The 16,016-nt window shown below is 27.2% G+C and overlaps 1 protein-coding gene across 1 annotated transcript in view; it reads right to left on the bottom strand.

The window, feature by feature from the left end:
* LOC129960890 (aromatic-L-amino-acid decarboxylase-like) overlaps positions 1-11,886 on the bottom strand; it is a 75,938-nt gene extending 64,052 nt beyond the window's left edge. The window contains exons 1-2 of the mRNA XM_056074608.1: positions 11,817-11,886; positions 3,273-3,412 (exon numbers count right to left, since the gene is read on the bottom strand). Coding sequence (XP_055930583.1) covers positions 3,273-3,412 — 140 coding nt within the window. The 5' untranslated portion in view covers positions 11,817-11,886. The remainder of the gene's footprint in view (positions 1-3,272; positions 3,413-11,816) is intronic.
* Positions 11,887-16,016: the final 4,130 nt, after the last annotated feature.

Raw genomic sequence — 16,016 nt, 5'->3', positions numbered from 1 at the left:
TCATCAATAAAACTTAGAGAAGAATTCTGCTACATTGTGCTCATCTTGAGTTGCGCATCGCCACGCCTTCGCTCCAAGTAATCGAATCAACAGCATTTTTCGTCGATGGGCGGAGTTTTCATTAAGCGAAATTTCAAGACAAGGACTGTCATCAGAATGACTTGAGATGTAATTCCATAGTATTTTAAGATGCCATGCATATATACTTATTACCAGTATGAAAATAGTATGTTTGATAGGCAAAAATGTAATTTTTTTTTTTTTTTTTTTTTTTTTTTTAGAGAAAGCATCTCTTATCAATTTTTTGCTTGAAAGAATGTCGAGAAATTTTTAAAAATCATAACAAAAAAACCCTGAAAAAAAGGTTTACGAAATTCGAAATTTATGCTAATTTATATTTTGGTAATCAAAATATTATTCTTTATACTGAGTGATAATCTTTATTTGTGGTTTGCGTTTTATAAATCAGACCTACTGAATCCCGTGGGTCTGATTTCATATAAATATAAATGAACATAAAATCATCACATTTCATCACATTAGAATAATAATAAAAATGTGTATTAATATATACATAAATTCATTTGCCTGAGATATGGTACAATCACAAAATCTTCGTTCAGTTGACGCTAAATTAATTAGGTAACACAGAAAGAGGAGAAATTCAAAAGAAATTATTTTATTTAAAATTTTTGCCACGACAGGTTTTATATATACGAAAATCACACATTTTCCTTTTATTCTTTTAATTGCACTAATGTTAAGCTTTATGGCTAGAATAACGTCATTTAGAAACCCTACTTAGACCACAGATTTTATTCTTGAATATTGGAAAATTGGAATTGCACAGGATATAAATTGAAACTTAAATATGGGTAACTATTAAAGACGCGAGAATATTAAAAATTTCTAACAAAATGTATTGGTTACTTTTAACTATACGAATAAAAGATAAACATGCAAAATATAATCTAAAAACTCATAAACAGCGAGAGAAAATAGAAACAAAATGAACTTACATACAAGGTATCAATTCTAATAATATCCCAACAGTTAATTTTTAAACAATTAAAAATCGTTCTGTACGTCCGAGTGGAAAAATATTCTAAATGAAGAAATGTATCAGATCTTATCTGTTTGAGTCAATAAACATACCGCTGAAAGATAACAATATCTAAATTTTATATTGTCGTTCTACAATACAAAAAAATTCCATACTTCTGTGACAAAAACTGACCCAATAATCAAGATTTGAATATACATATTTTAGATAATTTTAGGCCCCTTTTCAAATAAATTCAATGGCCCCTTTGCGAAAGATCCACCAATCAATGTGCGTTGCTTTCTCAAGAGGCCGTTGATTGACATAAAATAATGAAATTCAAAGTTTTATAACTCAGTCAGTTTGGATCGCAAGAGAGTGGAACATATTGTTGTTGTTGTTTTTTGTTTAAAATCTTAGTGATTCAAACAAAATTATATTAAATACAGTAGGACTGTATAAAAAAAAAGTGGCCTTATTTTTATTTCGCAAATACATTTATTTACTCCAACCACGTCCAAAGTTCACGATTAGAGAGAATACTCTGTAAACTTTTTTGACCTCAAGGACGAAATTCACTTTGATTACTCAATCTTTAGGCAAGCATAGTGTTTCCAATACAGATATGATTACGCTAATAGGTCATATTTAATCGAGTTCATGTCGTGAGAGCACGGAACATGAAAAAAAAATTATTCCTTAACTTATACTTAAAATTTATTCCTTATAACTTATGCTTAAAATTTAATCCTTATACTATATACTTATTCCTTAAACTTAGAATCTAAAAGTTGGAAAGTATCCTAGTTAAATAGAAATTAAACTACATATTTGATTTGATTTGTTAGATCAGCTTGTTTTAGCTTTGGACTACTTCTAAACAAACATATTCGGAACTTTGAAACGTGGCAGAATAAAGATACAATCATAGATTCCACATCGCACCATTGATAGAAAATTTCGCTGGTGGAGGAATCAAATAGTTAATATTATAATAAAACTCAGATTATTTAATTGATAACTGTTTGTTTATTTGTTTTTGGAGTTTAAAATTCATAAAGAATTTTATAAAACATTGTTTAATATACTGAATATTAAAAACAGCTTATAGAGTTCGATAAAAAAAAATTGAGAAAAAGCATTAATTTCATTATTCTTCTTATGTCACGCCAGTGTTGCCATAACCGGTAAGAGTGGATAATTTCGGGAATGTTTCCATTTCAGCTATCATTTTCTTTTCCTTCAAATCCTACAGAAATACTTTTCACCATATATCTATCTCATAAAAGCCTTTCATTTAATTGGAATAAATTTTTATAATTGTTAACAAATAAAAATGTCAGTATATATTTCATTCTTTAAAAGCAAATTAAAACAAAATTCAAAACTATTATATGTCACAAACAAAACTATAAAAAAATTTTAATTTCAAAAAGTTCAATTTAAGGCATTTCCTTATTTTTGCATTTTTGAAAATATGAATATGTCATTGAATTGCTAAATTCAAACGAAAATTATTATTAAAATTAGGGAAAAGTTTGTTTAAAATTTTAGGGTGAAAAGAAAAGCTAACAGACATCTCTATTTTAAATACTATTAATTATAAACTCTATTTAATATTTAAAAACCAGATGCATTGCAAACATGCTAAGTAAAACTGTTCAAAATATTATTTTATTAAAATCAGAGACAATTCATTTAAAAGCGTGTTGAACGCTACAAGCTGTCTTGTTATGGTTAATTAAACTATCATTTAAATAATTCTAATTCACATTTAGTAGTTTATATATCTAAGTAGAATTTAATTTTAAACATCAAAAATCAGTTTTCTCGTTACGAATGTTTTTGGTTCAAAATAAAAACTTTTTTACATAAAGCTAATTAGCCATTTTATGGAGTTTTTTATTTGGTATTTTAATAGCATGTATATGTATACATAGGATAGTAAAAAATTATCTGGTCTTAAAGCGATTAATAACCACAGTTATGATTGGTTATTCATAAAATCTAACTTGAATTATCACTGACTATAAGACGTGTTACAGTTTCGTGGGATGGAATATCATGCATGCATTGATATTAAAACTAACAAACGAACATGTTTTAAAACTAACTTCATTATTAAATCAGAAAAATCTCAAAGATTTTGGGGCGTATATTTTATAACCCGCCTTGTTAGTCAATTATCTCTTCTGTTATATAGATTATGTTTCATAGAATAAATTCTAACCTGATAAAGTCTAGCAGCTTTCTAACTTGTCCACACATCGTCTTCTGCTGGATCTCTGGTCTCGCTGCTCCAGAGTCCGCTACTGCAACTTCCCGTTTCCTCCCACCTAAGGGAGAACCGCCAAAACGGGAGTTCATCATCTGAAATGACAAAAAAATAACAGTTAAACTTCGACCAAAAAGTAACATTCAAGCTAAAAATTATAGTCAAATAGTGGATTTCTGTGGCAAAACTTCAATCAATTAGTCACAATACCTGCGATTGTCTCATATAACCAAAGTTTAAAATTTTTCTGGTAAGTGTTTTTGTTGTTCTTGTTGTTCAATTATACTCACGTTTATTACATTTTTTCAATCATAAAATATGTTGGGAGATTAAAATCAAACTATCGCAAAATTGCTTTTTCAATGTTTAGGTCCAAAATTTGATACGGAGCAATATTTTGTGTAATATAATCACATACCAAATTTCATTTCTCTAAATCATTGCGTTTTTGAATTATTGTGTTCCATACAGACATACACACATACAGACATTAAAACTGACAAAGGTTCACTTCTTTGAGGGACATGATTCAAAATCTGGCGAAGATCTATAATTCTAATCATAAAACTAAATACTAATTTTCATCTACTAGCTATTTGCATTTTAAGGTACCTTGTTGTCATGAACATAGACAAATGAACGGGAAAACTTCCTGAAAACATACTTCGTCCAAAATTTCATAGAAATCTACAATCACAAATTTGCTGGAATCTTTAAAAGAAACGTGCAATTACTTGCTATAAAGAAGATTTACAAAATCCCATGTCTCTAGCTCACCGACAGATTGACAGACAGACATAATTCCAGAATAAAAAAAGAAAAATCTGACTTGCCGAGGTCTGAAAATTGAACTTTCATCTAAATATTGAGGCTGAATTTTTTTTTTTTTTTTTTTTTTTTTTGGCGTTTATAATGCCTTGTATATTTCGCATACCAGAAAAAAAGGAGAGAAACAGAATTTTGGTTTTAAAAAACTTTTGGTATAGCACTGAATATATTTTTAAATTCTTTATCCCACTTAAAAATACAAATTCCGAATCTGAACGCTAAAAGAAAATGGGTGATGTATTATCAACAAAATTAGCTTCAGCAAACTTTGTTTTAATCATAATTCAGCTCCATTTTTTATTCAAATTAATTATGTTTGTAATGGTGCAGAGTTACAGCATATATTAGCAATATAAACATCCATATTCAATTTAATCAATGTATACATCATAGAATTCTTAGGTAGAATATAATCAATTTTACCAGACATTTCTTTTTCCCATTTTCTGAAACGTAGTGCTCTGAACAGGAATATATTAATGCTAATCATCTATTCGGAGTTATGAAAATATTTTTTCTACTTATACACAAGTTCTTAATTCTATGAAATTAAGGCTGTTGATTAATTTAAATGTCATTAATTCACAAGTTAAAAAAAACATCAAGAGAAAGACAGGAGTCAGATACGACAGGAGACCGTTTCAAAAAAATATATGCCTATAATCAATGTATTGTGTACGTACGATTAATGTACAGAAAACTATAACCTCTATTCTCTTCAGAAGAGTGTGGATAGATCGTATTTGCTCAATAAAATTATTTACATTCTTACAGAAATCTGTGCAGTTTTTCTAGGATCTTCAAATTATCAAATAAGTTACGTAAATAAAAAAAATGATTGTTGAAATATTTATTTTGATTGAAAAATGAGAAAAAAAACTACAAACATTTGACTGAAGCATACACAGTACCATTGTTCATTTTTAAATAAAAATTAAGAAAATCCGTATAAATCTGCGGAGTCAATCCAGAAGAAAATAATTAAAAATTCAGATTTTGAGCTTAATTTTGAATTAAAGTTGATTAATTAAAAATTAATTATTTATACAAAATTTTTGTACCAAAAAACTTTTCTTCGTTAAATCTAAATTATAATAAGTGAGTAATTACTCAAAATTATTACTCAGTTACTCAAAATTAATTGGAAAAATTCAAAAAGGGTAGTATACTTCTGAACCGTTGCGCAGTGTAGGATAAACTGCCAAGCAATTGTTTAAGGAAGATTGAATCTCTCATAAGAAATTTTTAAAACTTGAATATTTGGCAACCTTTTCTTTCTGCCCTATCTAGCGAAAAACAGTGAATTTTTGAGATATCGTTTCTTAAAATCAAATGTTCAATAACTTATTTGTAATCAAATGTAAAGCTTTAAGAGTGATCTTAATTAACACAGATAACTGAACTTAAATTAGGGTTACTTTGTAACTGATCATACGACTCATAGACTGCGAATTGAAAAACAAGTATAATCAATAATTCCTTTATTTATTTGAAACAAATTAGCGTATTAGCGTAACTTATGTGAAGTTTTTAAACATTTCAATTAAAAAAATGTTACAAATTACGAAAATACAGTGAATAAGAGGAACAGGAAATCTCGAATTCACAAAACTGTCTGTTAGATGAATGTTTTGTCATCTAGGGTGAAAGAAAGTCTTATTTTCACAGAGGCTGATTCTTCGTTTTGATTGTTTTATGAACTGATTGGCTTGAGATCATTACTTAAATATCGCATTTGTCATGGTGCGATAAATGATGTTAGTTGTCTGTCAAATCAAATGTGCTTTTCAATCTAAAACCTAGCCTCGCAAAATGCTTATATTGTCTCAATATACATCACATTAATTCTTATTTCCTTTTTTTATTGGTAGTAACTTTTCAAATTCAATAGTTTTTGCAACATGGATTACTGAATTAAATGTACAGTAATACTCATTTATTTGTGCATCATAGGTGTTTCTCATTTAAATGCCGTTTCGTCACATGTCCTAATGTTATAATTTTTGTACAGATAAAATATTTTTTCACACGATGCAAAACTTCACTTATGTGTTATTTTCCACCTTTCTAAAATTAGCAAATTTTCTTCCATAGTCATTATTATTAAGAAGGGGACTTTACTTTGAGAGTATGCGCGGTAACATTTTTTTTTTTTTTTTTTTTTCCTTCGTTGTCATTTTCCAATAAATGACGCATCTGGGAATATACCACGGTTAGAGGATGGGGAATGGATAATGAGAGGGTCAGATTGGGGTGATTCCAAGGAACGAGTACGTCTGCTAAGTGCGTCATTCTCGAATTCATATGCTTTTGAGCACTTCTTTCTGTCTCTATTGATATTCTGTTTCTTTGAAACCTAAATTATCTTGAAAACATAAAGCACTTTTATTGAAAATAAAATTGAAATTTCAATCGAATAAGACAAAAGTCCAAAATTAACAGAAACAGAAATGGGAAAAAATGAGTGTTCCATCTGCAATTTCCGTTTTTTTTTTTTTTTTTTTTTTTCATTAATGTTTAATTTTAAAATTTAATTATTACTTTCAATACTATGCAGTTATAAATCAGGATTATTTTTAAAAACTTTAAATTATTGCTTTTAAATTACTTTACAATTACAGCATCAAATTCATGATAATTAAAGCTGTTTATTAAAATTTTGTTTATACGCCTTTTCATTTGCCTATCTTTTCACATCATTCCTTTCCATTTCTGAAAAAGTTATGTGGTTACTTTTCCTTTATCAATAAAATTCAGTTTTCATGCTTAAGCTTATAACAAACAAAAAGTGCGGCTTAACTTATCATAAAGCTTTAAACTTTCTTATTTAAAAATTGTCTGCCTAAGATTTTCTAAAGAATGCATAGTAATTGATAAAGAAATTGCACAAAAATAAAATTGGTATCGTCAGAAAAAGTACAAGTTTTAATTTTGAGTCGGTGCAATTTTCTTTCGGAATAATTTTTCCCCTCCCTACCCCTAAAAAAATTGTATGAAAATGGCAGAATACTAAGTCATTTGGAATTTCATTGCATATCTTCGAAATTATTGAAATAAATTGCTGAAATTTAGTTCAGATGTTTCTGTTTTTTCTTTATTAATTGGCATCAAAATTCTGCTTGTTTCCATTGAGTAATTTCAAGATATGAATTAAATAACTAATTGAAATTAAAAGATAATATTTTGAAGTATAAAAAATTTCATATATTTGATTTGTATAATGCAGAAATATAACGAAATATAATACGATTTTACACTATTGAATATACCTGACTTTATCACGATTAAAAACAGAAATAAATCAAAAAATGAAACTTTCATTTTTTTATGCGACTTTACTTCATCTGTTCATTCCTTTCATCGATATTTTCAGTGTAATATCAAAATATATATGTATACGAAGTAATTTATTCTAGAAATTTTTAACTTGTATTCGAAATTGTAATTTATTATTTGAAATATTGGTTTCATGCGAGGTTTGCTTGATTATCATTATCCGAATTATTTAATATGGATAAGGATGGCTTCAATAAAACACATTACGTACAATTATAGCGATCATTTTTCTAAGAAAATAAACATTTTAATCTTTAATGCCTAATAATTTGTTCTAATGTAATGAGTAGCTTTCGGAGACTTTTTGATGAACTGTATTTTGGCTTTGTATCTTGGAACAGTAGAGATAAACGATAGAAACAGTGTAGATTTCTCAAAGAGTTTTGCTTAAAAATTAGATTTTGCGTCGCACCTTCGAGGAAAAAGCTTTCTAACACAATAAAATGAAAAATCAAAGCTCCAAAATTTTAAAATAAAATCATAACTGCAAGACATCTTAAAGATTCTGCTCATAAAAAACATTAGAAATAAAATAAAGATTCACATCAAAGAAAGTTTTCGGTACTTGATTTTTAATAAGGTCAATTTTAAGTAGGCGAATTTCGCCCTACCATTCGAAATGTTATGTAACGTGTATAAAGTTATATATCAAGAAATGAAAGTTGAGCATAAATTATTCTTCTTAAATTGTAATATAGGATATAATAACTTTGGAAAACACCACAGGATTATGCACCAATAAAAATTCTCCATCGTAGTTAAAAGGAATTTAAGAAATTATGACGATCTAGGATAATTAAATAACCTATCTGAGTAGTTGGATGCTAATGCTTCATTTTTCGGTCTAATATTATTTCTGTATTTTGTCATTAATCAATCAAAGTAGTGTTACAAGTGGCAATCCTTTTTGAAAGATTTTATACCAATATGATACGCATTATTTAAACTCGATCAATTTATTTAAAAAATACATAAAAATAGAATAATAATGATGATAATTGTATAATAATTGTAATGATGATAAATGAATAAATAGTGATGATAAATGAATAAATAGTGATGATAAATTGTAAAAAAACTCCATATTTAAATTATTTTTGATATTAAAAGACGCAAACTTACTTATATATTGTAAATCTTTGTGATTTCTAAAAGATTATGTCAAATTGATTCAAGACATTCTTACTCGAAATATATTTGGAATTATTTTCATTTTTCATTAAAGATTCTGTTTACAATCTTCTGCTTTCATTGTACGTAATTTTACCAATACAATTGATTTCCCTTAGTTTACCTAATGTTCATCTTAACAGTAATGACTATGATTTTTCGAACAAAATTTTTATTTTATTAATATTTAATTCCAGTAAAGACTGGCAGGAAAATAGTTTCCAAATTTCTGATCTTTTACTTTTTATCTTTCCGATATAATATTTGAATATTGAAAATTCTATAAATAAAAACACTATAAATAAGAAATAGCCGAAATTTGTTTTCAGAGAAGTATATTAAAGGGGAGAGTTCGTAACTTCATCACATTAAAAGAAAAAATTGGCAAATTAAACTTAATATAATATTTATTTTTAAAATATAAAGACTTTAAAATGCTTTATAATCTTTATAATTTTTAGAGTTTTAATAATATTTAGAATTAACATGATATTTTCAAGTGAATTGTGTTAATATACCACATTTTACTGTGCCTAATGTTTCGGTAATTCATACATATTTAAACGAATAAGTCATAAAAGAAATAAGAAACATAATCATACAATAATAAAATAAATTTTGATAATTTTATTTAAAAAATTAGTAGCAGATAATCGTATTAATAAACAATACGACTTAGAAAGGCGCAGGTTTAATTAAAGTAATTCTGATTCAAAATATCTGAGCACTGACATGGGATCATTTTTATTTTGTACACATCTCTCTGTATTTTTATTTCTTCATATTTTGACTTTCAATTTTCTATCTCATTTGTTTTTTCTACTTATTAATTAATCTACTAAAATAATCAAAAATATTTCGAATTTTCTACTGAAAACCTAAATCGAGGAAGAAAATTAGAGACACAACAAAATCAAAGAATTTGAGAGGAAGGCTAGTTTCATAATAGTTGACCGCAATTTTATACTTATGTAAAACACTCATTGGATATCCTATCTTTGAAAATTTAAATATAAAAGTGTCTTGTAATATTCAGGAATCGTGATTCCTCTTGAAATGCAGAGATGCAGCACCGCTTACTCGCAGAAAGATAAAAGTTATTCAAATAGGGCGCATGCGTTGTCAAAAATTAGATAGGTAAATGTTTCCGTCTTCAGGCTGGAATGGATACGAAGGATTTCAAATCCTGTTTCATTAAGTAACAAATCATGCAGCTATGTTGAAGGTCAACCAATATATAAAATATTTTATCATAAAGTATCTAATAACAGGTGTCAAATGCTTCTAATAGTTACGCTTCAAATGCATTACATAATTGGTCAACGCTTGCTAAGCGCTTCAAATGAATTACATAATTGGTAGACGGTAATATGTCCGTAAAAAAAAATTTAAGCAGTGGAACTATTAAAACGAGTCCTTATTTACAAGGTAATAATAGGAAAGGATAATTAAGCAATAATTAAAAATCAATTTTGCTAACAATGTAATTTTGATTTCGGGGAGAGTATATTTCTTGAATCTAATGAAAAATGAATATGAAAGGTATATAACTATAAAGGTATAACTTATTATTATTTAAGTAGGATATATTGTAAAAAGAGTTATGCTTTTTCAAATTTACGGAAAATTTCCACCACTTCACTTTCAATTTATATTTTCTAAAATTCATATGCTTTGTTTCTTGCAATTTAAATATATGCTGACCATCACAAAATGTTGAGCATTAATATCTCATTTTTTCCTGCATCCGTTAATTAATCTCATTTCCTGCACCCGTTTTTTCTAAATCTCTCTCAATAGCTAAGTAACTTTTGTTTTCAGATTATTCTACTTTTAGCTAAATAAGTAACAAAACTCTGAATATTAAATTAAAACTGATTCTTCGTTATTTATTGAAAATAAACCCGATGTTTTGAAATTAAATTTTAATATGAAATTTCTAATAAAGCTCCGATAGTTTAACTTTATTTCAAAATGTTTGTTGGTGCCCCATAAAAAAATACAAAATAATCTTCTATTTTTCTCCCTTCCTGCAAATCAGACCTAGTATTTGCTATGTAATGACAGCTATTCATTTTTTAATACCATTATTTATTTCGGTGACATTTTATTATTATTTTTAATAATTACAGAGGCGTGCTATTTTTTTAAAAAATATTTAAGGTGTTTAAGTTCAAATGACTTAATAATGCAAGTCATTTTCCAAAATGAGCTGTAAGTAAATATCTTGAAAAATATTTCCTCTATATTGCACTTGTATTTTTTCAAATTCTAAAATATGTTACTTGGATTTAATATCTCAATATTATGCTCAAAATAAACGACATCTTGGAAGCTTTGACTGAAAAAAAATCCTGTTTATCCTGTTTAAAATGTCTGTACAGAACCAGGAATTCAGCCAATGGGAAGTTAGAGTACTCGTTATCGATTATCAGAATCCACCTGTTGCATACGGAGCTCTTATAATACTTTCTTCAGATTTCTTAATATAATATATATAATAATATATATGATGAATATGTTTACAACATCCATTTCTTTAGATTCTCTAAAATAACAAATTAACTCAGAATATGAACGGTATTTTAAAGAAAAAAAATGGGATATGGTTTTCAAATAGAATTTTATTGTTCCATATTTCAAGATCTCTTTCTCATAGAAATTCTTATTGGGTATTTTTAAGGATGAAAATTTAAAACTGCAAACAAATTTCCTTTCAATATTCTTATTTGTTTATAAGAAATAAATATTCATCGAATAATATATTTTCATAGAGTGATATTATATAAAAACAGTTCTATATTAATTTTGCAGGGTGAAGCAATTTCAAGAAAGATATTTTCGATTAAAACATGTAGATAAATTTTATAACGATGTAATAAGTAAAGGATTTTCCAAGTAATGCGATTTCTCTATTAAATCATTAGTCCCTTTCTTCTAAAAAATCTACTTAGAAAGAATTATGAGCTTATAATGTAAGTAAATTAAGCTGACCTCAAGAGAATAAAAATCGAGAAGTTTATTTGATAAAAGCTTATTTATGAATTCTGTAAAATGCCAAATAATGACAAATTCAGATTCTTATAATTTAATATTTTTTCTTCGGAATTTGGGGTTTACGATCATTTTTTGGAAGTTTAAGTGACAGCAATATGCTTGACTTACCTTGTGGTGAGTCCCGTGGTGTCAGTTGGCGGTCGAAGTAGCAGAGAGTCCAAGTGACCCGCAATCTTTTTATTGCCTTCGGATGCTGACGACAGCGACGATGCTGATTGGTTGGGTCGGGAGTTGAAGAGGCGCAAGAGAGACGCTCATGCACGTGAGTGGCATACAATCTTTGATCATTGTCTAATTTCCAGGGCCCCCACTTTTGGCGATTTCATTGCAAACGATTAGGAATCCAATCAATACCGGAAAAACTATTCATAAGCTCCTGTTATCTGTTAATGAATCCTCACCACAGATCCTTCAACTTTAAAGATACTTTAATTTTTTTCTTGTTTTAACAGATTTTGTATTGTTTCACGTCTGACATTAATTTTAACTTAATATGAAACATATTTTTTAATTAAAATGAAATAGAAAACTTAATTACTTTCCTTTTGCCTATAAAATCATCAAGAAGCCTTAATCACTCTTAGATATTTTTATATTTATATTTTATTTAACTTTTTTGTGTTTGATTTACATATTCCTGGAATGGAGTTAATCACAATCCGATTCTATTATAGTTAATCGAACCTTAATCAATTCTATTTATTCACAGTGAATTTTAATAAAATTACTGAGTCAGTTTTGGTATAAATATATTACATGATCAATTTTTGCGTAAAACTTTGATAAAAAATTTTTAGCATTTGAATGAAACTGAATGAACTTTCACATTTACGTAGGAATATAAGATATTTTTTATATCTATTTATGTAAATGTAAGTATTCTTTTGTAATATAACATCTGATTTAAAAGACAGCTATTGCCGAATAATAGCTTTCAGTTTGTACCAGTATTCAATTTTTCTGCTCTAAAATAAATTATTAAAAAAGTATGACATAAAAAACTATTTCTAGTTAGGTTACTGGTTTTTTTTTTTTTTTAAGTATGAATTTTAAGTTATATATTGTTAAGCCGTATGAAAGCATAAGTTACATGTTTTAATTCCGGACACAAATTATCTTATATGTAATTATATTTTAATTATATTTCATAGATGCTGCATATAATTTGAAGAAGCTGATTTTCAAACTTAATCGGTATCGCTTAGTAAATAAATTACTATCGCTGAATAAATAAATGAAATTGTCAAATAGATGAGAGCTCACGAGATAACAAGCATATTGTAATTATTCAGCTTCTTCCTGGGTGACCACTGTGACATTCCTTTTTCCCACACTCGCTAATTTACATTCCGGGCTATTCTTCATCAACGAACTCCCACAGTGTTAAGTGCCTCCAGATTGCCAAATGGAAGACCCTCCTTTTAAGTATGGTCATCTGGCCAATTAGTGCTAATCCAGATAAGGAACCACACGTGCGTTTCCCAGGGAAATAAATCGCGTCTATTCAAATCCAAACTTATTCGAAATGTTTTATTTTCTTATCTTGATGTTCCATTTCTGTGTTTTCTGAAACAAGACAAGTGAAATATGTTCGACCAGAAAGGCTGACTCCAAAATTGACTATCAATAAAACGATCATATTCATCAGGAGTTACAGATTTCGAAAGAAATACTTTTTTTATATTAATATAAAGCTAATTTTCGAAAGGTCAAGGTGAATGTATTTATAAATGCATCTCAAAAGGCTAAACGTACATGCTATCGTATATTCCAAAACCAACTTTGAACACAAACTTTCTTAATTTTTGGCTTAATCATTTCCACATATATCGAAACGGTAAAAAAGAGGTGCTAAAACATTTTTGATTTGTTTATTTTTGCTTTTCTTGAAATTTAGTACCTTTTACAGGAAACATGTGGATTTAAGCTGTATCAAATAGTTAAATGAAGTTAATATTATCTAGATAGTATTAATTCAAAATTTAGAAGCATTGCGAATTAAGTGGGAAAATAGTTTCAGTTTTTAGTCTAGTTTTCTCTCACAGGCCCAGATTGAAAATGAATACTTCACTTATTTCAAGAGTCATTTTTATTAACTGAATTTTTAAATTCATGAAATCACTTTCATTATGCTTTTTAAAACATTTAACAATGCTAAGAAAATGCTACCTCTATTTTTCGACAAATAATTTTTTTTCTTTTTTTTTTTTTTTTTTTACTTCAAGTGGTTACCAAAAACCTCTAGATCAACTCTCCCAAAACAAGTAGTTTAGTTACAATAACAGAATAAAAGAATCTATCAACCTGGATGGTAGAAACTTGCTAAATCCACGTTTAAAGATGCATCGCCTTCCCTTTGCTTCTTTAAACTAATTTCACAGAGGAAGAGCAATTTTAATATTAATTTGAAAACATTTAATTCTTAAGTTCCATAATATTAGTAACCATGGATTATGAAATATATTAAAGACGAAAAAGTGAGAAATAAAAATGAAAAGGTTCTCAACATCGTTATATTAGTGCAATAAAAAGTAAGAATAAAGGATTTTTTTTTTATCAAAAGTCAAACAATTTATATAAAAAAAAGAAACAATGCACACACAAGAAAGAAATTCTTGCCCATTCATTGAAAATTAAAATATATCATAGATGTGATTGAAAAACTCTTTCTAAAACTCTAAAAAACATTTTTGAGTATTTCGGTCAAAATATCATGTTCTTATGGTTTTATTTTGACATCCACATTTTTGATAAAAACTGATTAAAGTAAGAAATTAAACGGTAATAAAAAACTCATACTTAGAATATGAATAATACTAATGAGAACATTTTTTTTCCTTCATTAAATTATTAAATATATAATTTAAAAAAAAAAACTATAATGGTTATACGCGATAAATTTCTTCACAATGAATATTAGAATATCAATTTAACCCTCTCACTGATTTTCCCACGGATTCTGTGTGTCGTAAGCCACCATATTTTCTTCTCATCCAGCTGTTTTTTGCAGGATAATATTTTTATCTTTTATTACTATTGTATTGAATCATATTATGCCATTATAGCGTAGTATAAAAATAATAGTTCACTTAGTTTAATTTATTTGAACTTGTTTACAAATTTTGCATCTAAATAGGAATTTTTTAAGAATCTAAAGTCAGAGATTTGATACAGTAGTTTACGTTTATTATTACAGCACTAAAGTGGATGCATTTGATTCCTTTATAAAGTTGAAATGTTTTACATCTTTTTTAAACCACAATGAATATGATCAAAAACAAAGAGTAGAAATGTAAAATTATAATTATAAAAAAATATATTTAAAAACTCGCTTCCATCAGAATATTAAAGAGGTAGTTTTTATCTAAAATCGGAAAGTTAAAGCAAAAATCACAAAAGCTTGGAGCACAGAAAACAAAAGGAGAATGCGATAAAGCCGCGATGAATTTCATAAGAAACATAAAAACACCCAAATATACAATGTATTAAAATTAAAATAAAATATGAGTACGATGGTAATTACAATTTTTTTTTAATTTTCTATCTGAGAGATAGGCTTTTAGGTATTTTGCCTTGATTACAGATTTTTGGTTAATTTTTTTTCTTTCTAATGCTCAGATAAAAGCATTTTTAAAAGTTTTTTTATATTTATTATTTCTTCGAAGTTTTATTCCTAAGGAGTGCACAGATTTAAAGTACAATGAAACGTAAATAATATCAATACACAAAATATTTTTGAGCTAAGAAGATTCACACACTACAAATAACCTCATAATAAGTATTATATTTGGACACTGATCTAAAAGATACTATAATATTTTACAATAATGTTTAAATAACAAATTTCATAAATTTTTTTTTTTAATTTGTAATAAAATTGTACAAAATTTCGCAAGATTTCGTGTACTCTGATTGGTTTGGTCATATGATATGCGTGCATCGATTTACCACATCTTTACACTTATAAACAGCAATGAAGCCCATTTTAAATTCTATAATTCAGCTCAGAAATAACATCGAATCCATAAATATCTCAAGCATTCCACCGATTCTCTTTAAAATCAAAACAACAAAATATTCCCAAATAGATGTCATAGAAAAGTAGAGAAGCTAGCTATGGAACTGATGAATCATTTTAATAGGTTAAATTTATTTAAATTTTTACTTCAGATGAGAAATCATGTGTATTGAAATTTAGATACATTTTTAAAATATAAAACTAAAAGAAAAATAAAAAATTAAAATTTAAAATATGTACTAATTGCTTAATCCATCAGAAAATGTTCCTAAATACGAATAAAAATGAAA

Source organism: Argiope bruennichi, chromosome X2, assembly GCF_947563725.1.
Source record: "Argiope bruennichi chromosome X2, qqArgBrue1.1, whole genome shotgun sequence".
Taxonomy (NCBI): Eukaryota; Metazoa; Arthropoda; class Arachnida; order Araneae; family Araneidae; genus Argiope; species Argiope bruennichi.
Note: the sequence above shows the minus strand (reverse complement) of the source record. Positions and strands in the feature narration are given on the sequence as shown.